The 26,976-nt window shown below is 49.9% G+C and overlaps 1 protein-coding gene across 1 annotated transcript in view; it reads right to left on the bottom strand.

Moving 5' to 3' along the window:
* The window catches only part of MAP6 (microtubule associated protein 6), a 34,732-nt gene extending 8,353 nt beyond the window's left edge, over positions 1-26,379 (bottom strand). Inside the window, exon 1 of the mRNA XM_065675901.1 lies at positions 25,558-26,379. Within this exon, the coding sequence (XP_065531973.1) occupies positions 25,558-26,276 (719 nt within the window). The 5' untranslated portion in view covers positions 26,277-26,379. The remainder of the gene's footprint in view (positions 1-25,557) is intronic.
* Positions 26,380-26,976: the final 597 nt, after the last annotated feature.

Raw genomic sequence — 26,976 nt, 5'->3', positions numbered from 1 at the left:
GGGCTTGGAGAGCCCTTCCCTATGGCAGAGATGGGTGACTGCTTTAGGATGAGCTGAATGCCTCTCTGGGCTCTGTTATCTGACTAGATGCCCATTGATGGGAATGCAAACATCTAGCACACGTGAAGACACTCACACATACATCCCTAAACGTAGGTATCCCAATCTATGAGCCAAATCCCGTCTTCAACTCTCCATTCTTCCTTCATACTGACTCTACCTACATCTGCTTCTTATTTTCACTGTATTTCTTCATTTCTCCCCCTTCTTTTACTATTGAGCCCTTCTTGGCCTTGGATAACACTGTCAAACCCCAGGGGTACTGCCTGTTTGAAGGATGCTATCCTTTATCCTTCATGAAACTGTTGTGCTGAATGAGCAGTAAGTGAACGGGCTCATCTATGTCCCCTTCTTTCCTGTTCCATGGACTGTCTCCCACTTGTCTCTGCAGTCCATTGCTAAAACACCCCTCCTGCATGAAGAGATGAGACAAAGGAAGAGGAAACACCTTTAAAGAGCTGAATTAAAGCTTTGAATACCTCACTGACTAAATCAAAGGTCATTCTAAGTTACTCAGAAGGTAAGAGGCTTCTTCCTAGGCTCCGCATCCACAAAATAGACTATGCATTTCCAACTGCTTTCCAAAAGGCAACAAAATCATGCACTAATTCTCTTTGCCCATGTCTGTCTGTCACTCAGATTCCTTCCTAGCAACTTCTGAACCCGTTAGCTATTCACTATTGTATTTGTAGCAGAGGTAGGAATCTCAAAGGTGAGAATCACAACCTTTCCCCAAAATCAGTGAGTGGGCACTCACATCATGCAATGGATCTGGGCTGTTGATGCAATAACCACTCTCATTTGACTGTTAAAAATGAGCACAAATCCCTCTGCTCCTCTCCATCCTTGCTTTGCTGCTCTTATTGCAGATATAAGAATCCTGTGACTACTCAGGTCCACTGCACTTGGCAATAGGACCCTTGACTACTTTGTGCCGCCCAGGATGAGCCTGGCTTTGCAGCCAAAGCACAGATTAACAGCCATTCATAGGTGGACCCACGCTGCTGTGGCTGTCCTATCCCTGGCAGTGCTCAAGGCCAGGTTGGATGGGGCTTGGAGCAAGCTGCTCCAGTGGAAGGGGTCCCTGCCCATGGCAGGGGGTTGGAACTGGATGAGTTTTAAGCTCCCTTCCAACACAAACCAGTTTGGGATTCTATTCTAAACCCCTTTCAGGCACATGTGCATTTCACATCACATGGTAAGCATCACCTAGTTCCAACCCCTTGCCATGGGCTATCTGCTATGCAGAGCAATGGAAGGAGGAGAGAAACTCCGACCATTTACCAGCTATGTCTGGTGCAGCAGCTGATCTTCATGCCTGGTTTTCATAGTCAGTCAACACCTAAACTGCAGAAGTGTTACTCGAATAGACACAGCCTGTTCTGTGCTGGTTGCGGCCGTGCCCAGAAACTCAACTTGCCGTGGTTAAATAGCACAAAAGTACTAATTCCTAAACCTCTCATCTCCCCCACAGATGAGTGAGGGAAAACAGCCCATTGGGAACTGCCCTTGGAATGTGTCAGCTCCAAAACCTAGCCCAATTGCTTGGAAAAGTACTAGTTACCCTGAGCCACAGTGTAGGCAGGAGTGTGCTAGCACCTTCACAGCCTGGATCCCCACATCTGAGCGCCAGGCACACTGAGTTCACTAATGCAAAGTGGGAATGAGGAGGCAGGTGCCCTGCTTGAGGTCTGCATCAATATTGACTGTAGGGATGAGGGGGGAGCCTCAGGAAGGTGACCTAAATCCCCCTTCCAGGTCTGGTGAACGTCCATCGAATGTCTATCTCCTGCTTTGGAGAAAGGCCCTGCAGTTCTGAGACATCCCTCATCTCAAGGCTGAGAGAGTTGTGCTTGTTCAGCCTGGAGAAGACTCCAAGGAGACCTTATCGTGGCCTTTCAGTTCTTAAAAGGGGTCTATAAGAAAGATGGGGAGAGACTTTTTAGCAGGGCCTGTTGCAATAGGATGAGGGGTGATGGGTTTAAACTAAAAGAGGGAGATTCCGGCTGGATGTGAGGAAGAAATCCTTTACAATGAGGGTGGTAAAACCCTGGCACAGGTTGCCAAGAGAGGTGGTGGATGCCCCATCCCTGGAGACATTCAAGGCCAGGCTGGATGTGGTTCTGGGCAACCTGGTCTAGTTGAGGATGTCCCTGCTCATTGCAGGGGACTGGAGTAGATGAGCTTTGAAGGTCCCTTCCAATCCAAACCATTCTATGATTCTATGATTACCCTTTAACATCCCAAGGCCAACCTGCAGGGAAGGTGCCCAAAAGCCACAAATTCTGGCTGCAATCTGAAATAAGCCCTGAAAATCTTATTTTCCCCCTGTTTTGAGAACAACAGCTCATATAATAGAAAACACAAAATTAGCTCTGAATGTATTTCAGGAACTTGCCAGACCCCATCCTAAAAAGAGCACAGCCTCAAACTCACCTAAAACCGAAGCAAAAGCCTTTGCGCACACTGCAAGGATGAGTCACGAGCACGGACCAGAATCAGTATGGAGGTACCCAACAAGCAGAGCTTAGGCCCCCTCTTTAATGCTTTATCTAAGGGATTTTCATTGCTCTTCATTTTGCTGAGGAAGATGTTAAGAATTGCTATCTTGGCACGAAACACAGGGCTTGAACTGAAATAGCAACCAATCTCCTCATTTTCTGCCTACCTCTGGTCCCAGCCTTACGAAGAATAATTAGACTCCATCATGAACCCAGCACTGACCTGAAATGGAAATTGAAATGAAACTCAGCAAAAAGGAGTCTATGAGGCATGAGATGACCTTTTCTAAGCCCAACAGGGAAAATACACAGTGAAGATAAAGGGATTTTAGCCATCTATAGACCTCCATAGTGCTGCAAAGGATGAGGCAGACGCCTTGCAAATGAACAGGTAGAAGATCATCTTGTAATCATCTTACATATCTCTTCATCAGGGACTGTAGTGATAGGACAAGGGGTGATGGGTTCAAACTGAAACAGGGCAAGTTTAGATTGGATCTAAGGAAGAAGTTCTTTACTGTGAGGGTGCTGAGGCACTGGAATGGGCTGCCCAGGGAAGCTGTGAATGCTCCATCCCTAGCAGTGTTCAAGGCCAGGTTGGACAGAGCCTTGGGTGCCATGGTTTAGTGTGAGGTGTCCCTGCCCATGGCAGGGGGTTGGAACTGGATGATCTTGAGGTCCTTTCCAACCCAAACCATTTTATGGTTCTATGACAATAGCCTTGGGAGGGGGTGGCCTGATCTATATTCTTTAAAGGAAAGAGCTGCTCTCTACATGCATCAGTGGATACCACACACAGCTCTTGAACAGGGCTTCATCCACCCTGGTTGTTTAATTGCATCTTCCCCTTGGCTAAAGATTGCTAAAGATAGAAAGTGACCTGAACAGCCTCCTCCACCCTAGCCAGGGAACACGGGGCTGATGTGAGCTCCAGGCTATGGCATGCAGCCATCTCTGGAGAGGCTCACCAGCACTTCTGTAGGCACTAATTGCCTTCATCTACTGGTGCCACAGCAAAGCCAAGAGGGGGAAGGAACAGGAGCCAGGGCCAGGTCTTCTACCTACTTTGAAGGACTTCAAGAGAGGTTATGTTTATTCAGAATCAGCACAGGATGTTAAATGTATTCTGCTGACAGCAGCGGCACAGGCTCTGAGCCCAACTCCCTCATCCCGGTGTGCATGTCTGAGTGGTGCAGAAAAGGGAGACCAGGAACTTCATGAAGGAGTCCTGCACAGAAGGGATATTTCAAGCTTGACCTGGAAAATTATGGCTTAACCTGAAATGAAAACTATTCAGGTTTTTTAGCGGGGGAAAGAAAGGCTTTACAGAATGTTTGCTCTGAAATGTTTCATTCATTCTAAAATCGCTGCTTCTGACAGGCTGACATGTTACTGCAACACAGCATCATAGATTCACAGACTGGTTTGGGTTGGAAGGGACCTGAAAGCTCATAAAGTTCCATCCCCCTGCCATGGGCTGGGACACCTTCCACTAGAGCAGGCTGCTCCAAGCCCCTGTGTCCAACCTGGCCTTGCTACGCCCCCTGCACCCCAAGATACCAGCTTGAACCACTTCGTCCCACAGAAGCATGGAATAGTTTGGATTGGAAATGATCTTCAAAGCTCATTCAGTTCCAACCCCCCTGAAATGAGCAGGAGCATCTTCAACTAGATCAGGTTGCTCAGAATCACACCTCAACCCATCCCCTTTGGTTAAAAGGTCAATTCCAACCAACTCCTATTGCAGTCTTCTTCGCCACACATACTATTTGCCACCCCAAGAGCAAGAAGTGCCCTCTCATTGCTGCATCAAGTGCTCTGTCTCTAACTCCTGCGTGGATGCTTAATGACAGCTTTATCCTCTAGTGCCCATGCTATTATCTTGTACACAATAATTTACTGTAAGTCTGCTCTATGAATGGTATAATGAAGCTCCTGGTGCCCAAGATTATTTCCCTAACATTAAGAACCAACCTCTAAGCCATGCACACACACACAAATACATACATAGACAGGACAACTCTGTCTGGACAAAGCCAACATCTAATTGTGTGCAAAGACTACAACAATGTCATATATTAATGCTTGGATTTGAAACCTGCACAATGCACAAAGGAGTAAGTATGAGCAGGATGGGAGGGATCAGTATGTGTGGATATCCCTGGTTAGAGCCCATCGCACACAGCACTGGCACAGGAGAGGAGGAAAGTGCTGAGCCTTCAGCAAGGCAACTTTAGCACTGGCTGCAGCAAGCTATGAGAAAGGTATGATTAATGTACTGAAAAGGATGAAGTCACTCATTTGGCAGAGCAGAACCATGCTGTGCTCCATTTATTAAAGTTGCTTGAATCAGCAGCCCACAAATCATGGATTTGCACTGCCTGAGGACCATGGAGCATGGCCTTCCAAGGAGGCAGAGTTATTCCACATGCCGTCACACCTCCAATGTCGTAAGTACATGGCTGAAGGTGATGGTGAACACTGCAGAGGGCCAAAGAGCTGAAAAAGCAATGTAGTTGTGGGACAGCAACCCCAAGAGTAACAGCCCTGCCACTGCTCACGTCTCAGCACAGAGGGATAGGGGAGTTGAGGACCATCCGTGCTCCATCCCTGGCAGTGTTCAAGGCCAGGTTGGACAGAGCCTTGGGTGCCATGGTTTAGTGTGAGGTGTCCCTGCCCATGGCAGGGGGTTGGAACTGGATGAGCTTTAAGTTCCCTTCAACCCAAACCAGGCTGTGATTCCATGAATCCATGGCAAGAGGGGAATCTGGTGCAGCGAGAAGTGCTGCCTAAGGATGTGGAAAATGAAGCTTTTTAGGTCAAACGAAGCAATTGCATGTCACAAACTCACAGTGCGATCAGACCTGCAGCAGCAGGGTGGGAAGGGAACATAAAAGCATCACCTCTCATCAACGACAGGCCGAATGGTTACAGAACTGAAGAGCTGCTGCCCAAGGAGATGAAGGCCAGCACATCTCATTGACCTGCTCTGCTTCACAACAGATCTGGTCCAAATTGCTCCATTCACACTGCTGGGGGGGTTCAGGAAGACCATTTACCCTTCTAGTGCTGGGCAGGGATCTGACTTTCCTGGAAGCTCTGGTACTCACGGCCAGCTCCTGTTCTCTAAATCCTGGCCCTTCTCCAAGCTGGGGATGCTTTAGTGGTGCTGCAGTTCAGCTGCATTGGAACTGCAAGGTTTGCCCTTGAGGCAAATGACGGAGATGGGTGGTACTGGCAGATAACAGATAAGATTTTATCTTAATGTGGTCAATGATCATCCAAATCAGGGATGCAGAAGGATGGGTGTCCCCAAAGGAAGGTCAGGCCACAGCTGCTTGACACGAAATAGCTTTTCTGTTGCAGCAATGTTATTTGACTGGCTGTATTTTCTCCTCCCTTCAGGGAATCATCACTTCCCTTCTTTCTGTGTTTCTAATGCAAGTTCATAATCAGCGTGGCTCTTTGCTTTCATTCCTAGTCTGTGCGACAGCGTAACTGCTCATCCTGGCACAGGAGTAGGAACAGATGCAGCAGTAAAGGAGGTAAAGGAGGAAGATGGTGATGCTTAAATAGCAGCTATTGTTTTGCCACTGCGTTAGTCACTTTGGACATTATTATTTGCTCCTTGCTGTAGTAGTTACTATATGACTATACCTGAATATCCTCCCTATGCTGATTGGGCACCAGGTGTCCTGAAGCTTCATTGCACACATGAAAAATGAAGCAATGAGTTAGCCACAGTGAGTTTCACTTCATACATGAAAGTAATTCTGCTGTGGGCTTTAATAGGAGATGTAGTAACCGGATTTCAAAAGGTTTCTATGTCTGAAATGGCAGCAAAGCAAATGTTAGGAAATCACGGATCAGGATCCCCATGACCATTCATGGAGGAAGCATTGAGGAACAACTACATTGACCACTAAGTAGAAGAGAACTAAACCCAGCCCCAGGGCAAAGTTGGTGCCCAGATACGTGGTATTCAAGTTTTCCCTTGCAGTATGCTCCTGACAACCCAGTGCAAAGAAGCTCCTGAATAACCACATTCCTTTTTGTAAGGGCATCACCAGCAGAGACAAAGATATCCCTGTCCCACTCTGCTTGGTGCTGGTCAGGCCACCCCTGGAACACTGTGCTCAGGTTGGGTCCTGCTGTACAAGAAAGATGTGGCCGGACTGGAGAGGGTCCAGAGAAGGGCCACAGCGATGGTCCAAGGGCTGGGCAGCAGTGAGGAAAGGCTGAGAGAGCTGGGACTGTTCAGCTGGAGAAGAGAAGGCTCAGGGAGACCTGATCCGTGTGCCAGGAGGTCAATGTGGCTGCAGAGAAAGTGGAGACTCCCTTTGGACATCAGAAAGCTGAGGGGTGATGGGCACAAGTTACTGCTGGGGAGATTCCAAATGGACACAAGAGGAAAACTTTTCCCAATGAGAACAAGCAGCCACTGGAATAATCTCCCTAAGGAAGCGGTGACTCCCCAGTGTTGGACACTGTTAAGACCGGGCTGCACAGGGTGCTGGGCATCCAGTCCAGGTCATGCTGTGCCTGGAAAGGCTGGAGCAGGTGATCCCTGATGTCCCTTCAACCTGGGATTCTGGGATTCTATGATTTCTTGTGTACATACAGCCTATGCAAGCGAATACATGATTTAACCCCATGGTCTCCTAAGCAGCATCCCCCCTCCACCTTCAATGATCCTGCACAGCTGATGGAGATACTGACGCAAGGTCACAGCTTCAATGGCTGCTCACACCAATGTCTCCCGGATGACTACAGCACAGAGAAGCCTGCAGCTCACCTTAGAGACCCAGCAATGAGGATGGCCTCATTTTCTGTTAGACCACTGAAAGCAGGGTATTGTAACAAGCAGGTATGTCCCAAGTGACCTTACACCTCAACAGCTCAGCCAAAATATTGCCTGAGAAAGCAATGCACACGCATATGCTCAGGCTCCAGAGACACCCGAGTTTATCCTATATTGGTACACAAAGTAAAGCATAGAAAATAGCATAAAACCAAATGTCTTTTATATATATATATATATGCATATATATGCATATGCTTTGGATGCATCTTCTTTTCAGAACAGGAAAGAATTCAAACCCACAACAGTTTATACATCGCAAGGCCTGTCTGAGTGGCATTCCCGCTGCACACAGGTCTGTGCTTTCCCATGGATGGGTGCAGCTCTTTCTTACAAGAACCACTCAGAATCCATCAGCTGGGTACCAGCTCCAGCAGGATGAACAGTTCGCAGCTGCGTTTCTACTGTGCCCCAAGAGTAACAGCCACAGAGCCTCCAATAACGCAATACAGAACACGGATGAATATGGATTAACCCACGTTTAGTCCCATCACTTCTGCTGTGCCTTTGTGTGTGTATTTGAGCTCGTGCTGTTTCTTTACAAGATTTTATATGCATAATGAAGCTAAAGTATTCTTTTAGCATACAAAAGTGACAAGGCAGTTGCTGGCTTTGACAGTGGGCTGAGTCCTGCTTTCCTTTATACACCTTCCCATGCAATGTACCCATTGAATGTTTCTTTAGTCAAAGAAACATTAATTTAGTCAAAATTAAGAGGTCGTAATGCTTTCCCAACTGAAAGAACCACAGCAGAGCTGGGTGGGAACTAAGGAGATGAAAGAAGAGAGCACGGATTATAAGATAAAGGATTACCGAGCAATGAAAGGCAGAGTCGGATTTTCCCCTTTACCCTTAATACAGTCCTATTTCAAGGGCTGCAGAATCAAGATGTAGATTTGATTTGTGCAGTACATGGTAAAGTGCAGAGAATCCTGCTCCAAATCTACGTAGAATGACTGGGGAGGAAATGACACTGAAATTGCCCTGGTTGCTGCGGGAAGGATGCTTTAAAAGCACCATGGACTAAACTGCACTGAGCGGATGGGCACAGTTTAGGGGGAGAACTGGGGGGTAGAAAGGCTTCTTTGGGAAGAGGACAAAGCTTAATATGCCCATGCATCCTTATAGGATACCATAAAACACACTACAAGTGACATGGCTATAACAGGAGTAGAATGAGGTCCATTAAAGCGCATCACTAACAGCGTGATACCCAAAGCCATGCCACTTCCAGTTAGCCCATCTTCCTTTAGAAGCCTGCCTGCAGGAGGCACAAGAATAAATTTAATTGTTGGGAATGAGAAAAATAGCACAGGAAACTCTCTCCATTTCCTCATCCCATCTCTGTGAGCTTGGGAAACCATCAGCTTCACTTGTGCATCCTTAACAGTGTAATGGGGAACGCTTACCCCGGCTCCCCAACAACTGGATTGATCCCGTGATACTGAATCAGTAAATCCTGGGCCCATCAAAGCTGTCTCGAGGGAGTCTGCGAAAGAGACAGCGCAAGGCAGGGGAGCAGATGGCCGCATTGTGAAATCTCCTTCTAATTAGGTGAAATGGGGACCGATGGGAGTGAATGCAGCAATTACTGGTCACTGCTGGTACCACGCTGCCCACACGAAAGCCATCATGAATAAAGGAGGATAAGGAGAATCTGTCAGAAAGCTTTGTATGGGAAATAGTGAGAAAGCAGGTTCTGGAAGGTTACTTTATGATTAATTGGTTGTTTTTCAAGGGCTTCTCCAGTGCTTTTAAGGAGTGGAAAGCCCTGAAAGCAAAGCATAGACCAAATGGGCTCTGGCTTTACAGCAATGGTGCTCGTGTTCAGAGGCTTCACAGTGCGTTTGATCCAAACCATCACCCCAGGCACACTGAAATGAGCAGGGAAACACACCCTGCACTCAGCCCTGTGTTACCAAGGCTGTGCTCTGCTCCAAAGGAGAGGTGTGGAGCTGAAAGAAGCCCCAAAAGTGGAGAATCTGGAACATAAAGGCACGGCACGTGGCAATAAGCAGCTTGCAATGGGTAGGATTTACTCCCTTTGGAGGAGAAAGCTGAGTAGAGACGTGGTTTTCTGCTTCCAGATGCAAGCAGCCTGTGTGTAACATGCTCTGGGGAGCTCAAACCGAGAAGAGATGAAAGAAAACCCCAGTGTATGTGCATGGCTGCCTGGGCCAGCAAAGGAGATTTAGAAATGCTGCATGCAGGGAACAAAGCCTGAAGAGCTGAGACCATTCCCATTTTCAGGAGCATCTTGCATTGATGTAGTTTTGGAAGCCAGTAGGATGTTGCCATCCAGGGGTCTGATGTCCTGGGGTCTTTTGGTACCTCTAGAGCATCAGGAGGAGGTTGCAAAAGGACCGCTTGCTTTGACACAGTGCTGCATGGATGCTCATGGGTCCAGAGACGCACAATCTAGAGGAAAATGTGGCCATAAACAGCCCTAAAAATACATCTGATCGTGGAAACCCACTTCCCAAGCAGCATATTGTTAATGCACGACTGAATAAAAGCATCCCTCTCACTGCACAATCACTGCAAGCATCTGCAATCACAGCCCTACCTGCAACCACAGGGCTGCAATCACAGCCCTACCTGCAACCAAAGGGCTGCAATCACAGCTCTACCTGCAACCAAAGGGCTGCAATCACAGCCCTACCTGCAACCAAAGGGCTGCAATCACAGCCTTACCTGCAACCAAAGGGCTGCAATCACAGCCTTACCTGCAATCACAGGGCTCCAATCACAGCCCTACCTGCCATCACAGGGCTGCAATCACAGCCCTGCCTGCCAAACCCCAACCCCAGCTGCCAGCACACAGAGATGTGCTCTGCAATCCCTTTCCTAAAGCCAAACCAAAAGCTCCCAGGCAATAAATCAAGGGCCTGGAAATTAAAAGCACTGGTTTTATAAGTGTGCTGCGAAGCACTGAGAGGAGGATCTGTTATTACTAAGCACTTCTGTGTGCAGAGCAAATGTTTACAGCCTCCCTGAGCCATGTGTATCTAGTGGGGAAGTAAGATGTATTTAGAAAGGAGACAATCTGCAAATACTTCTTCTTCTGGAGCTGTTCCAAGCTTAATGAAGAAAGAAGACATGCTAGGGACAAACGTATTAAGGTATTTAATCGAGAGAGATGAGGGAAGGAGGCACTGTGCTTGTCTCCCAGGCATAGCATGTTTTAAGCACACTCCTAGATAGGTATTTATTGCAGCTGACAGAGCAGAAAGGCTCAGGAAAAGCATTCCTTCCCCTCCCATCAATAATTCAGCCCTTGCAGCAGCTCATAAAATGTTTATATTAAGTAATAACTAAATATTGCATTACAAAAAGAATAACTCACGTTCCAGCCAAGAGGAAAATCAGCCCAAAGGAGGGTGGGGAAAATGACTGCCTTGAAGCTGGCACATTGGGTTATGTCTGCTGAGAGCAAAGCTAAAGCAGTGAAAAGGGGCTGCACTCAACGCTCTGTTGGATCAAATCCTGGTCCTGCCCCAGTGACAGGGCTTTTTCCATCAATATCCACATGGAACTTGCTCTCGTGTCCATGCATGTTCTCCCCATGCCATGGTTTTCAGCCAGGCAGGGCAGGGGCAGCAGTCCCATATTAACCTCTGGCATCAAGCAGTGATGCTGCTTTTGATTCTGTATCATCAGCGATGTTGGACCTGCTGGAGTGAGGCCAGGAGGCCATGGAGCTGCTGCGAGGGCTGGAGCAGGTCTGCTCTGGAGCCAGGCTGAGAGAGCTGGGCTGGGGCAGCCTGGACAAGAGAAGGCTCCTGAAGGGGAGACCTGAGAGCAGCTCCAGTGCCTAAAGGGGCTGCAGGGAACCTGGAGAGGGGCTTGGGACAAGGGCCTGTAGGGCCAGGCCAAGGGGAATGGCTTGAACCTGCCCGAGGGGAGACTGAGCTGAGCTCTTAGGCAGAAGCTCTTCCCTGTGAGGGTGCTGAGGCACTGGCACAGGGTGCCCAGAGAAGCTGTGGCTGCCCCATCCCTGGCAGTGCTCAAGGCCAAGTTGGACACAGGGGCTTGGAGCAAGCTGCTCCAGTGGAAGGGGTCCCTGCCCGTGGCAGGGGTTGGAACCGGATGAGCTTTAAGGTCCCTTCCAACCCTAACCAGGCTGGGATTCTGTTAGGAGGCTCTGAGCCCACTAAAAGGTTATCGGGTCTCAGTCACAGCACCACACAAGGCCCAACATGGAATAAGTCTCCAAGAGTTGGACCCCAACAGGGGACAAAGGACCAGGAGCACGGTGGAGAGGAGAGGGGGTAGCAGGGTAATGACTGAGGATCAGATGCTATCAAGATGATATAAATCAAACGTCATCCCAGATACACCCAGGCACCTTCTATTAAAACTATAATTGCTCGATCCCACCTGTGCCCTGGGGAGCATAAAGAAAAGCAGCAGCACCAAGGTCACTGCAGACAGAAAATCAATGCAGGGAATGAATGGTAACGACTTTTTTTATCCCCCTACTATGGAGACCTCCTACTGCCATCTCCAGAGATGCACAATATCCCTCGGATCTGCTCCAGCAAAGCACTTTGTACCATTTTAACTCGCACCATCCAAGGCTTGCTCCTCTTGACTGTGACTACAGCAGCCCCGAGCATCCCAATGGACCATTAGATCTCATACGTGCAAAGGCAAGTATCCATTTCTCCGTGTCATCCTGTTCTCTACCCAAAACCATTCAACACTTCCCAGCTTCCTGCAACGACCACATCTCCTGCACTCCTGACCTCTCTAATGGGTGTCCTCAGGACTTTCTCTGCTCCATAGACCAAAGCCAAAACCTGAGTAACAGTCTACCTAAGGCTTTACTAACACGGAACGGTGTCACATCTTACACGTCCAGTTCCTCTCAGCACATTGCTTGTCCAAAAGTACTTTTTCAATGGGTTTGCTGGTTGAGTTTTACTTTAAATGAACTAACATTGCTGACACGTGATTTATGCTTCGCTGCAGAATTGCTCCTGCACCAGCTGCTCCCATCCGCACCGGTGCTGCTGCCGATTCCTACCTCTATGTCATACCCTGTCCTCACCTCTCCTGAACTGCTCCCCATTTATTTCAGGCTGTTTCTCCAATGTATCAAGCTCCCTTTGGATTCCAATTCCAGCATCCAGAAGGATTTAGCCAGACACAAGTGGAGGGCTGCGCACAAGATGACATGGATGAAATACAGCGCTGTACAGATGGGGTGGTCCTAATGCCCCTTACAAATCTCCTACCTGCAATAGGGTTTCAGTTACAACCATGGGATAAAGCAGCGCTGTACATTTAAATTGCCTATGGGATATCAAAGGCAGGTTGCAGCCTGTACAGAAGGGATGAAACAGCTTCTCTTTGCTGTGAGCTTGAGCAGACCTGCTCTAGTGGAAGGTGTCCCTGCCCACGGCAGGGGTTTGGAACTGGATGAGCTTTAAGGTCCCTTTAACCCAAATCATTCCACGATTCCATGATTCCTCCTCCATAGGTAAAAGCCCTTGGCAGCACCATGCAATTGCAGCGGTGTTGGACCAGGTTGCTCCAAGCACACCGACTTTCAATGACAGCATCTCCACGCTCTCCGCACAATGATGCTGCCGAAACCCATCCCATCTCCCCAGAGGGAACACGTGGTTTTCCTCATGTCCTCCCTCTGCCGGGCTGCTTGCCAACACATCCCTCTCCAGGCATCCTCCATGCAAGTTGCCATAGCTACTGGGCAGCACTGCAACAGCCTTATGAGGAGTGGCTGAAGGAACTGGGGTTGTTTAGTCTGGAGAAGAGAAGGCTCAGGGGGGACCTGATGGCTCCCTACAAGTGCCTGCCAGGAGGATGGAGCCAGGAGGGGCTGGGCTCTGCTCCCAAGGAACAAGGGATGGGACAAGAGGAACCGGCCTCAAGCTGCCCCAGGGCAGGTTTAGATGGAGCTGAGGAACAATTCCTGCCCCAGAGGGTGCTCAGGCATTGGAACAGGCTGCTCAGGGCAGGGCTGCAGGACGAGGCCTCAGTGCCATGGGGCAGGGGTGGCCTTGGCAGTGCTGGGAATGGTTGGATTTGATGAACTTAAAGGGCTTTTCCAACCCACCTGATCTGATTCTGTGAGTCTAAGCTCTGCTGCTTGGCTGAGACTGCTGTGCTCATCCTCTGGATGCACAGGGTACCTGGTGGGAGGCTGTCACCCAGCCACGGCACATCAGCCCCATGCAAACCAACCCAGGAATTTCCATACCTCCATAGGGTGTTGCATGGGTAACCTCCAATCCCCCCTTTCTTCCCCACCTCAGACCCTTTGTGCATCCATTCTATATGCAGACAATGACAGTGCAAAGCATGGTCAAAGCCCTGATCCACAACCCAGCATGCTGGCCTCCGAAACTCCAGCAAAGTGGAAAAATTAGAGCTTTGAAGCCAATTCCCCCCTTAGTTTCAGGAACTTCACCAATGGAGTTTGTTCTGTTGCACTGATAGCAAAATGTGACCTAGGCTGCAAGAGCTTACAAGATATTGAGCATCATTTCAACCTCCCATTGGGTCACAGGTTGATGGAGCTCCATAGGAGAGGAGATGGGAAAGGGATACCCTTTGCAGTGAAACAGCACCTGCAGCTTCTCCTTGAACGTCTCAGCCAACAAACCAACCATTGCTGCCCAAATCTGGGAACGGGATCAGTCAGGGTTCACATCCTTGCCTGGTTTTCCAGCCCATTGGAGCGTGATGCACTGATTTCTTTCTGGCCAAGTCGCCTGCCCGAGAGCTGATGCTCAGCCTCCTTCAAGGTGAAAGGCAAAGTGAAGGGCAGGAGGAAGTCTGAAGCTCAGGAACACGGCTGATCCTGAAGAACATCCCTCTCCCGTGTCTGATAACCCCTCCTCTTGCCATTCACCCAGCACCCAGACACAACACTGAGGTTTCTTTACTGCAACCCTCCAGCCTAACCAGCCCCAGCCTTCCCAAAGCCAAGTTTTAAGCTGGTCTGCCTGGGTTTCTGGAAACCCAGACTGTCCAGCTCCCCATAAATGTGTGCTTTCAAAGGTGCCTGCTCATCTTTGCTTTGGAAGAAATAGATTGGATTCCCTACTTTGGGAGACCGAGCTCTCTGCCCATCTTCCCCTCCATCTGTGCGGCCACAATAGCTTCTGTAGGTGGCTTAATGGGAAGGAATGAGGAGAAAAAGGACAGAGTGAAGGAAGATATTAACTAACTCATCTAATGACTCATTTCACATAATCATAATAATGGTCAGCTGGACCTTACACACAGGAATCCCACAAGGAGAACATTGTAAAGATGATGGAACAACTTATTCTTGACTCCATCACTAGGCATATCAAGGATGAGGGGGTCATTAAGAACAGCCAACATGGTTTTATGAGGGGGAAGTCATGTATGACCAACCTTATAGCCTTCTATGAGGAAGTGACTAGGTGGAGGGATGATGGTAGAGCGGTAGATGTAGTTTTTCTTGATTTCAGTAAGGCATTTGATACTGTCTCCCACAGCATCCTCATAGATAAGCTAAGGAAGTGTGGGCTTGATGATCAAGTAGTGAGGTGGATCGAGAACTGGTTGAAAGGAAGAAGGCAGAGAGTTGTGGTCAATGGCGCAGAATCTAGCTGGAGGTCTGTGACTAGTGGAGTTCCTCAGGGGTCGGTGCTGGGACCGGTGCTGTTTAATATTTTCATCAATGACCTGGATGAGGGAACTGAGTGCACCCTCAGCAAGTTTGCTGATGACACAAAACTGGGAGGAGTGGCTGACACACCAGAGGACTGTGCTGCCCTTCAGCGAGACCTGGACAGGCTGGAGAGTTGGGCGGGGAGAAACTTGATGAAATTTAACAAGGGCAAGTGTAGAGTCTTGCATCTGGGGAAGAACAACCCCATGGACCAGTACAGGTTGGGGGTTGACCTGCTGGAAAGTAGTGAAGGGGAAAGGGACCTGGGGGTCCTGGTGGATAGGAGGATGACCATGAGCCAGCAATGTGCTCTTGTGGCCAAGAAGGCAAATGGCATCTTGGGGTGCATTAGAAAGGGAGTGGTTAGTAGGTCAAGAGAGGTTCTCCTCCCCCTCTACTCAGCCTTGGTGAGGCCGCATCTGGAATATTGCGTCCAGTTCTGGGCCCCTCTGTTCAAGAAGGACAGGGAATTGCTTGAAGGAGTCCAGCGCAGAGCCACAAAGATGATTAAGGGAGTGGAACATCTCCCTTATGAGGAGAGGCTGAGGGAGCTGGGTCTCTTTAGCTTGGAGAAGAGGAGACTGAGGGGTGACCTCATCAATGTTTACAAATATGTGAAGGGTAGGTGTCAGGATGATGGAGCTAGGCTTTTTTCAGTGATATCCAGTGATAGGACAAGGGGCAATGGGTGTAAACTGGAGCATAGGAAGTTCCACGTTAACATCAGGAAGAACTTCTTTACTGTAAGAGTGACAGAGCACTGGAACAGGTTGCCCAGGGGGGTTGTGGAGTCTCCTACACTGGAGATATTCAAGGCCCGCCTGGACAAGTTCCTGTGTGATGTACTGTAGGTTACCCTGCTCTTGCAGGGGGGTTGGACTAGATGATCTTTTTAGGTCCCTTCCAACCCTTGGGATTCTGTGATTCTGTGATTCTGTGATTGTCCGTATCTTGCACAAGGGAAGCAAGACTGGGATGAGCACGGAGGAGATCTGAGAGATCTACACCAGGGCATGAGTTTTTAATCCTATGGGAAGGCAAGGATTCCTGCAAGAGGGCATGCTGATCCTGAAGGGTTTTGGGGAGGGAAAGGAAATTGGATCTGGGCTTTGGGCTAGGTTAGTGCCAACACTGTCACTCTTGGGAACCATAGAATCCCAGACTGGTTTGGGATGGAAGGGACCTTAAAGCTCACCCAATTCCAACCCCCTACCATGGGCAGGGACACCTTCCACTAGAGCAGCTTGCTCCAACCCCATTCAACCTGGCTTGAACCCTTCCAGGGAATAGTCCTATAGGATAACCTTGCCATTTGCAATTAATACATAGCTCCACTCCACAAGACCACTGTTTTCTTTAAACACCATTTTCTATCCCCTTTCTGAGCCAGATAAAGCAGAAAAACACTTGCACATCCCCAAACACCTCCACCCCTTTTAAAGAACAAGAAAAGCAGCAGCCAAGCAACGTTAATAGAGCACCAGTGACCTTGCAAAGTGTTTCAGTGAGGAATCTGGCTGCTTCCCAAGCAGGCACCTGCAAGGCTGGGCAGATAAACACCGTGCAAGAGCTAATTGAGATGGGGAGGATGTTGCCATGCAGGAGGAAGCTGCCTGCAGTCAGTGGGAGCCCTATGGATGGATGCGGAGCTGCCAGGAGCCAGCCCACAGCTCCCAACAGCCTGGCTTTCCTTGCCCGCTCAGTGGAGGTGGAACAAGTGATGCTGAAATGGTTCATTTATGGCTCTGTGGTGGTATTCTTAGAGTTAAAACCAGCTCAGTGTAAAGCTTGGCGTTAAGCAACCACGCAGCAGCCAAACGTCAGGGTTTTACAAATCTGCTGGCAGCAAGGAGATGCTTTTATGATCATAAAACAACGAAGATCCCTGCTGGGGATATTACTTTGTGCTCCTGAATTGCAGCCTGAAAGAGAGACCCTGGAGAGTCCCTGCAGATGGGGACGTTGGGTCTTTGAGCTGTACCCCAATTCCAGCCCATCCCTGCATTATCACCACCTCTTGCACTGTCCCCAGCCACGCATCCCAGGATGTGAAGCAGGAATACCTGCTCCCCAGCACAGCAGTGTAAAGTGCTTCCTGAAACAAGCTGCTCTCCCGGTCTCACTCTGAAACCGGGTGAGTTCTCCATTTCAAGGCAGGTTTGTGCAGTGGGATGCCCAAGGGCTGTGTCCTCACCTGCAGGTAGATCTGCTGGTGTCATAGGGGCTGCAGTGGCACTGAAGCCAGCCCCCTGCTTTCCTGCAATGAGGTCCATTATTTCACATCACCTACTCCACTAATTTTTGCATTATTATTACCATTACTATTTTATTATTATATATTATTTTATTATAATTACTAGTTATTATTACTATAATTACTATTACTACTACTAAAACAGCTTCCCCACCTTCCCAGCACCAAACCCCCTGTTCCATACTCAACAGCCCAGCTCACAGCCAGGTCCCCAAAGCAGCAGGACTCTCTCCATACACACACAGTGTTTGCAAAGTGCTGCGGGGTCCCTTCAGATGAAGGCACCACTGGAGCAAAACGAGTTTATTAGTAGAAGGCAAAATGCATTTGCTATGTAACACCTGTGATGTTCGACTTGGGGAGGAGACATGGTTGGAGGTTAAAGCAGTAACTTGGTGAACAACACAGTTTGGGTACACATATATACATACATATATATATGTACATGTCGCATAGCAGTCCTTATCAGTCTTCCAATACCTAAAGGAGCCAACAAGAAAGCTGGAGAGGGGCTTGGGACAAGGGCCTGTAGGGCCAGGCCAAGGGGAATGGCTTGAACCTGCCCGAGGGGAGACTGAGCTGAGCTCTTAGGCAGAAGCTCTTCCCTGGGAGGGTGCTGAGGCGCTGGCACAGGGTGCCCAGAGAAGCTGTGGCTGCCCCATCCCTGGCAGTGCTCAAGGCCAGGTTGGACACAGGGGCTTGGAGCAAGCTGCTCCAGTGGAAGGGGTCCCTGCCCGTGGCAGTGGTTGGAGCTGGAGGAGCTTTAAGGTCCCTTCAACCCAAACCAGGCTGGGATTCCATGATTCTATCATATACATATATATGATAGAATCATATATATGTCCTTCTATATGTATCTATAAAGGACATCAGAAATATACCCAGAATGCCAAGCTATAAATAATGAGAAATACAGCTTCCATCCTATAAAACTTCCCCTAAAACTCCCTTTCCCCTCCTGGCTGGTGATGGTCCTGCTAACAGGAAAGCATCCATGCCATTGCCCTGATGTGACTTAGCTGAAGATACCAGCATTAGTGCTGTGAATACATTCAGCTAAGAGCAAAGAGAAGCAAGATTGATATAGGAGAGAGTGCAGAAGTACTTAGAAAGTGAAGGCTTGTTCAGGCAGCGGGAGACAGGAAAAGCAAAGGTCATGCTCTAAATGTGAGAGAAGGCAAATTTACAATGGCTGTTGGTGATTTATTTGGCAAAGGAAGGACAGCGCCAAGTCCTGCTGTCTAAATTAGCTGATCCCTCTCCTCTTTATTTATTGTTTGGTACAGCAAGAGCTCGAAGTCACTACGTTAAAGTGGAGTTTGACCTACAGCATCTGCTCTGGCATCCAGGAGAAGCTGTGGTCCCAACAGGCACAGCAGTATCCAGAAGGGGAGAAGAAGAGACGTTTGACATGTCCTTTGGTATGATAACAGACTTAGCAGACAAAAGAAACGTGCAAATCCATCTGCTTTCAGTACAGCATTTAATACAGAGCCACGTGGGACATTATTAATTAAACCAGTGAGCATGTACATCAGCAAAACGGGGAACAGGGCAGGGAGATGACATGGATGAGTGCTGGAAAGCTGAGCTGCAGCCTGGAAGGAGGTTAGCAGTGCTTACCATTTTTAAGGTTGACTTTGGCAGTAATAAGTAGGGCAATGTCCTAATGACATGTTGTCGGCAGCACCGGTAAGGAGGAGCAGCAGGGATATCACAGAGGAAGAAAGGGACTGACCTTGATGCCATGGGATGACAATTAGTATTAGATTCTAGGCTCGGTATTAATCACTAACATTTTTTTTTTTGCTATAGGATGGGAGCTCCAAGGCTGTAACAACCTAAGGAGGACAATGACATGGAGGTCCTGGTTATTAAAGGGTGATGGATTCATAAAGCATCTGTGATGCCCAAACGTGACATGAGTGTCTCAGCAGAAATGGGGACCTCATCTCCAAAGGGTAACAGTCTGCATCTGTCTGTAAGAAACAGTGATTTCCTTTAGGAAGAGCTGGAGAGAAATGGTTGATCCAGGGAGTAAAAAAGGAGACCGAAACACTTTGCCTTGCTAGCGACAGAGCCAAAGGATGTGGATGCTGGATGCTGGACTTGGAGACACTGAGCAGTGACCTCCAGATAGGAGAAGTGCACTGAGTGCCAACAAAAGACCAAACCATAACTCATCCACTGACTCAGACTGGATATGGGATGATGGCTGCAAACCATCAGAGACTAAGGACATGATAAGGACCCTTCCAACTGGCAACATGGAACTGAAAATTCCCTATTTCCAAGACAGAGCCTCAAGTGTTCCTCATAGAGACTAAATAACAAACTGGACTTACTGGTTCAGATGGTCCCATCCAGTCTCATGTACCTAAAGGTCTCTGCTGAGGTGACACAGCAGAGCAGGAGCAGAGGAAAAACTGCTCAAATACATTGACTCCATCACCTGAATGCCACCTCCACCTCTTCATCCTGTTCAGCCGCATCCTGAGCACATACACAGCCCAGCTCCAGCTTGCACACAGTTGAAGCAGCAAACTCAGTGTTGCTTACACTGCTGCGCAGTCAGCTCAACCCCCAGTTGACTTTCGGGGCTGGATATTGTCCACCTTAATGTGACTGCAGTGAATATGCAGGCAAATACTGCAACTTGGGAGATACTACCGAGTAGTTGGAGTACAACTACTCCAACTTGGAGATACTACTGAGTAGTTGGAGTACAACTACACCAACTTGGAGATACTACTGAGTAGCTGGAGTACAACTACTGCAACTTGGAGATACTACTGAGTAGTTGGAGTACAACTACACCAACTTGGAGATACTACTGAGTAGCTGGAGTACAACTACTGCAACTTGGAGATACTACTGAGTAGTTGGAGTACAACTACTCCAACTTGGAGATACTACTGAGTAGTTGGAGTACAACTACTCCAACTTGGAGATACTACTGAGTAGTTGGAGTACAACTACTCCAACTTGGAGATACTACTGAGTAGTTGGAGTACAACTACTCCAACTTGGAGATACTACTGAGTAGCTGGAGTACAACTACTGCAACTTGGAGATACTACTGAGTAGTTGGAGTACAACTACTCCAACTTGGAGATACTACTGAGTAGTTGGAGTACAACTACTCCAACTTGGAGATACTACTGAGTAGTTGGAGTACAACTACTCCAACTTGGAGATACTACTAGCCTTTCTGAGTCTGGTGGACTATATCCAGAGGAGATCAAGATGCAGATGAGGGCAGGATAGGTGCCTGTCTCCAAAACCCACCCCATCCTCTTCATGCCTTAGTAAATACAAGGCTTTTCTCCACACACAGTTATTACATACTCATATAACTGGGCCTTGTGGTACGAGCAGACATTGTGTCTCCTCCTGCTGCTAAAGGTAGGTATCAAGTAACTGCTGAGCCAGAGCTCAGCTAAAGCCACCAAACAGCTCTTTGAACAGCCCTTTCTGGATGGAAGGAAACATCCTGCCCCTTCCCTTCCAGCTGAGAGCAAAACTGGATCCATTTGCCTACACAGGTTACCTCACTGACACTGTTTGGAGCTGAAACACTGGGAAATGGTGTCTAACCAGGAATGCTCTCTGGAGCTGAAGTATGGGATACCCTTCACTCACACTATTAAAGTCCTTTAGCTCCCAAATCAAGGTGGTTGCACCCAAACTGCTTGCTGGGATAAGTTCTTGGCTCATACCCATTCCCAAACTCAACTTGGGAAGGGGGCTAGGGACTGTTTGAACAACTGAAGAGTGTTCCCATGCCCAGGAATGCGTCCTGACCCGTTTCATTCACTAATACAGACCCAGCCTATGGATCTGATTGGAAATTTCAGGAAGCATTGGAAAAATCCCCACCAAATCGGACACAGCTGCCAGCATAAGCAGTATTCCAAGTATCTCACCAAGGTGGGACATGTCCTCCACTGGAGATCTGCAGGGATAGGCTAGATAAAATCACCCTGGTGTGGTGTAGATATATGATTCCCTCCCCCACAAATGGGATGTGGCTCACAGGAATCCCTTCCATCCCTATATTTTCACAGTTATAATGATGGAGCATGAATTCCTTGCCTTTCCTTCCTGCTCCAGCCTTTCTTTATACACATCCCTCCCTAAATTCTCTCCTCTGTATCTCAGGAAACCACACAGCAAGTCCCCAGCACTGACTCATTCATCTCTATAGCTACTACAAGTTCTTATTTGCTCCGCATCTTTAGTACCTCCAGGGCTTGAGATGAATGGCAAGAACATTAACAACAGGCAACTAATGCTAGAGGCAGGCCCAAGTTTTCCATCGAAGCCTTTCCTGGTTTGTTTCCTCTGGTAGGAAAGGAGATTGGTGGGGAAAAATAATTGCTTTGGTTAAAAGAAAGCCCATAAAAGACCTTTTTTTCGGGTGAAGAACATGAAACCTTGGCTTTGCAATATTACTTCTCGAGGGGAAATTCATCACCTCCCTACTCACTTTGACACTGCAAAGGGGGTGAAGTTCCCCTTTCCCTTTTATATCTTTTTTCTTCGGGGAATAATATAGCAAAAGGAGAAGAGTGCAAGACAAAGAAAGAGGAGGGGGAAAAAAACATCCGGAAAACACCTAATTCTACCAGTTTTTCCAAAGAAAAATGGGAAATAGTCATTCTTCCTTGCATTCTTTGCCACTTCCAGCAGCAAACGCCACTGTCTGTCCATTTTATCATGGATTCTCTCTGGTCTCAGACCCTCAGAAGGGCTTCATCTCCCTCCATCCTTGCGTGCGAGGGGGAGAAGAGCTCTGCCCATCGCTTCCAGGAGTGCAATCCCAATCACTTGGGAACTGGGGCCACCAGGGCCACCTCTGTGCCCAGATAAAACCCTAAAGGATGCCATCAGATCCTCCTATGGGACATCAAAGAACTGAACACAAAAAGGCTTCATCCAGCAGCAACAGCTTTCCAAGGAGCTGAAAAAACCCCTAGGTTGGGTCCTGAGCCTTATCTAGAGGTCAGGTCAGTCACATAGACCTAGTGTTCCCACTCAGCTTTGTCATTACTTGGTCCATAGGCCACCACGAGGAGCAGGACTGCAGGGTGCCCAGGGAAGCTGTGGCTGCCCCATCCCTGGCAGTGCTCAAGGCCAGGTTGGACACAGGGGCTTGGGCGACACAGAACCATTCTATGATATAAAGAAGTTGGAAAAGGGGATCCCTCTCTTCCGCATGGATTTCCCTGATGACCTTGGGCTAGGGGCTTGCTCTATCCCAATCTCTGTTCCCTCACCTGGAAATAATACTCAGGCGGATAAAGTGAGTTTAAAACCCATTACTGGTGTGCTCTTTGGTTTCACCAAGGAATTGCTTCCCAGCCTTGGAGCATCACATTACACTGATGTGCAGTGGTAACAAAGGACTGTAAGGAAATCCCCCCCATCTCTTCTGCTGGGGAGCCTTCATCCATGCAAAACCCAGCAAAGGCAATGGAGGACAAGCCCCATGTGAGCCATGGAATCCCAGCCTGGTTTGGGTTGAAGGGACCTTAAAGCTCCTCCAGCTCCAACCCCTGCCCCGGGCAGGGACCCCTTCCACTGGAGCAGCTTGCTCCAAGCCCCTGTGTCCAACCTGGCCTTGAGCACTGCCAGGGATGGGGCAGCCACAGCTTCTCTGGGCACCCTGTGCCAGCGCCTCAGCACCCTCCCAGGGAAGAGCTTCTGCCTAAGAGCTCAGCTCAGTCTCCCCTCGGGCAGGTTCAAGCCATTCCCCTTGGCCTGGCCCTACAGGCCCTTGTCCCAAGCCCCTCTCCAGCTTTCCTGTAGGACCCTTCAAGTATTGGAGCCATCCTACATCACTAGGAGACGATTTTGGCTGCTGTTTAGCCTCAAAGGTTGCCCACATGGAGTCTCCCATCCTTGCAGATATTGGAAACCCACGCAGGAGGGACTCCTGCAAGCAGAGGGGTCCTTGATAGTAATAAGGATTTGGAGAATTTGGCTTTTAAGAAGAACCCAAACAACAAACAGCACTTTAAAAGATGCCTCATTTGAACAGAAGATGAGAACAATTAAGCACAACATCACTTCTACATTAATGAAGAGGCGCTTATGCTCTAGGGCTGAGCGTCAGAGCAAACACTTGTCCTCCAATATGCTGCAAGGAAGAATAAGTGGGAGAGCAGATGAGCACCCAAAGGGGAAAGAGAAACCTCAAGGGTGTCCTGACAGCCAAGGGGCAACACAAGGAGGGCTGAATCCTTCTTAGGTTTAAGATCTGAGCTGACCCAACCCCTTTGCTTGGGAACAGCAGGCGTATAAATAGGCTGGAGCAGGTTGGAGGGATGGGAAGGTGAGAAATCCATGTTTAAATCCTCAAGGAAGTGTAATTATCCCTTGCACCAGTATATGAGAGCAACACAACAGCTCTGCAGCTCTAGGACTGCCTCAGTCCTGCCATCACCAGCCCTGAGCCCACACCTTGCAAGGTGATAGGAGGCTGAGATCCCAATGAAAGGACTGTGTCACTGCTGGAAAAAGCCTTTCCTTACACCTTCTATCCCTGAAAAACACAGATCCCGAAAATCCCTGGCTGCTTTCTCACATCCCAGTCACCACCATCACACCTGGACAGAGCTGAGCCCGCAGCAGAACTCACATCCCTGGTAAGAGCCAGAACTGATGCCAAAATGCAGTAAGAAAAGGGCAAAATCTCCCTGTTTAAACCATTTCCCCCCCAGCAGGGACCATGCCCAGCGGGACAGAGGAGCCAAATCGCAGCTTCATCTTAAATCCATATGAATTTAGTACCTGTTTGAGGGCAGGCTGTCACCTCTACCTCTCCCTAGGGAAGAAAATAAACCATTCCAAGGCATAAAACCCCCTTGGAATTCACACGGAGACAGGGACTAAAGGCTGTGATTCCGTTTTTGTCACCACAAACCCCAGCTCTGCTCTCTGCCACCTCCACGGCAGCGGTGGGATCTGCCAAGGAAAGCTCTGGAAAACACAATCACTGCAAACCCTCCTCACACACGTACGTGCAGAGCAGCAACCCCCCCCCCTCCTCCCGGCTCCCATCACTTTTGTTTTGCATTCCCGACACATCCAACCCCTTCAGAAACAACAGCATCACCCAGCGAGGAGTTTCCCCGCTCCGAATTCCTCCAAACGGGGTCTTGTCCTGGGGTGAAATAAGGACACCCCCTTTCTAGCCCCGGATGGGGATAATGGGGGGGGGGGGGGGGAGAGATGTGCCACCCCCCGCCGCGCTGCGTTAAACATGGCAGCATCCAAAGGCTGCCCCACCCAAGCGGCCTAGGACGTGTGTCAACCGCATCCCGCTGCATCCCTGGGATGCTTTGTCTCGGGAATAACACCAGCCTAGGGGGATGCGTGGAACCCTGCCGTGTGTGGGGCACCCCACTCGTGTGGACCCCCAGCTGCCTGTGGGACCACTGGGATGCAGGGATGCTGGTCCCAAGGACCCTTGGGATGCAGAGATGCTGGTCCTTGGGACCCCTGGGATGCAGGTCCTTGAGACCCCCTGGATGCAGGTCCTTGAGACCCCCTGGATGCAGGTCCTTGAGACCCCCTGGATGCAGGTATACTAGTCCTTGGGACTCTTGAGATGCTGGTCCAAGGACCCTCAGGATGCAGGGATGCTGACCCTTGGGACCCTCAGGATGCAGGGATGCTGGCCCTTGGGACTCTTGGGATGCAGGGGTGCTGGTCCTTGAGACCCTTGGGATGCAGGAATGCTGACCCTTGGGATGCTGGTCCTTCAGATCAGCCTCCCCACAACAGCCAGGGATACACTTGGAAAGGACCAGGGTTGACTTGCACATCCCAGAGAGGTGACCCAAACCTTTCCTGCTGAAAGCCAAGCTAGGGCTGCATCTGAATTTTGGGATATGAGAGGGATGGGTGATGGGGAACCTGCTGCAAGCCCACCCGACATAAAGAACCCGTGTATTCAATGCCTGAATAGCAAACAGCACAGCACACACCACCGACACCCAGAGAGGTGGGGAATTTTTAAGGACGTCCCCTGGGTGGGAGATGAGCAAATCCCCCAAAACAGTGTTTGTAAGCTGCATTCACCCAGCTCCCAGGGTGGGATGTCCCTGCTGGAGATGGGCAAGGGGGACTGAAGAAGGGGATGAGGATGAGGATGGAGACGGGGATGAGGATGGGCATAGGGATGGGGACGGGGGAGTCTCACCTGTAGGACGAGCTGACCCCCGCCGCCACCTCCTCCTTGATCTGCCTGTTGAGGGCATCAGCAGCCGCCCTGCCCCTGCCCACCTCCGTCTCCTCCACCTTCTTCCGAGCCTTGTCCCTGCCATCCCCGGCCCGCACCGCTTTGGGATGCTCATCCTCCGCCTCTCCATCCTCCTCCTTCCTCTCGGCACCGGGCAGCACCTTCCTCCGCTTCTCCTGAGCCGGTTTCTCTGGGGACCCACGGTCCAGGGCGAGCACTGGGGAAGGTCCCGGTTTAGGGATCCAGGGATGATCTCCCCGCTTGGGAATGGGCCAAGCGCGGAAATCCTTCTGGTACTGCGTCTCCTTCTCGAAGGGCGTATCCGAGGGCTGGTACTCGCTCTTGGGCTTGCAGCTCGGCTCCGGCCGCTGCACCTTCCACGGCTTGTAGTCGTGCCGCATCACCGAGTCAGCCGGGGGGGACCCGTGAGGGGCCGGGCCGGGCCGAGCCGCACCGGGGGCCGCTTCCCCACCCCCGGCACCACCAGCACCGGCACCTCCGGCCGCCGCCTCAGCGCCGGGCTGGGTGTCGATGGGGGCGGCGGGGACCGGGCGGGCCGCGGGGTGCTCGGTGGCCTCGGAGTACTTGGTGAAGACGAGCGGGACGGCGATGTCCGCCTTGTCCAGCTGGCTCCAGAAGCGGGCGATGCAGCAGGCGCGGCTGATGCAGGGCCACGCCATGGCGGCCCCGCGCCGCCGGCTCCCCGCACGGCAGCCGAGAACCGGGACCGCCGGGCGGGATGCGGGATGCGGGATGCGGGATGCGGGATGCGGGATGCGGGGTAGGGGGGGACCGGGCACGGCACGCACAGAGCACGGCCGCGACGTAACGGGAGATGGGCGGGGCTTAAGCGGAGTGGGCGGGGCTTGGGTGGGGTCGGGGGAGCGGAGGGGAACACGTGTGTGGGTGCATGTGCAACGCGTGTTCATGCACACGTGTGCACGGTGACTCGCCTCTGTGTGCATATACATGTACAAGGCACGCACGCCTGTGAGACGCGTGCACACGGCCGCACACGCATGCACAAGCACGCACCTGCATGCACACCTGCATGCATGAACACATGCACAGTCACACATACATGTAAGACACACCCATGTATGTACACCCACATATGCATGCACGCGTAGCTGCATGCCTGTGTACAAGGTATGTTCATGCACATGTGTGCACACACTAATGCGCGTATATGTACACACGCATGAACAATCACACACCTGCACACACACAGGTGAAACACATCCATGCACGTATGTGCAGTGTCACACACCTGCTTACACGTGTTCAAGACACACACATACATGCATGCACACACATGCACAGTTACATCGCTTTACACACACGAGATGCACCCATGCATGCATGAACACATGCACAATC

This window comes from Lathamus discolor, chromosome 4 (genome assembly GCF_037157495.1).
Source record: "Lathamus discolor isolate bLatDis1 chromosome 4, bLatDis1.hap1, whole genome shotgun sequence".
In the NCBI taxonomy this organism is placed as follows: domain Eukaryota; kingdom Metazoa; phylum Chordata; class Aves; order Psittaciformes; family Psittacidae; genus Lathamus; species Lathamus discolor.
This window is presented reverse-complemented; position numbering and strand designations above follow the sequence as displayed.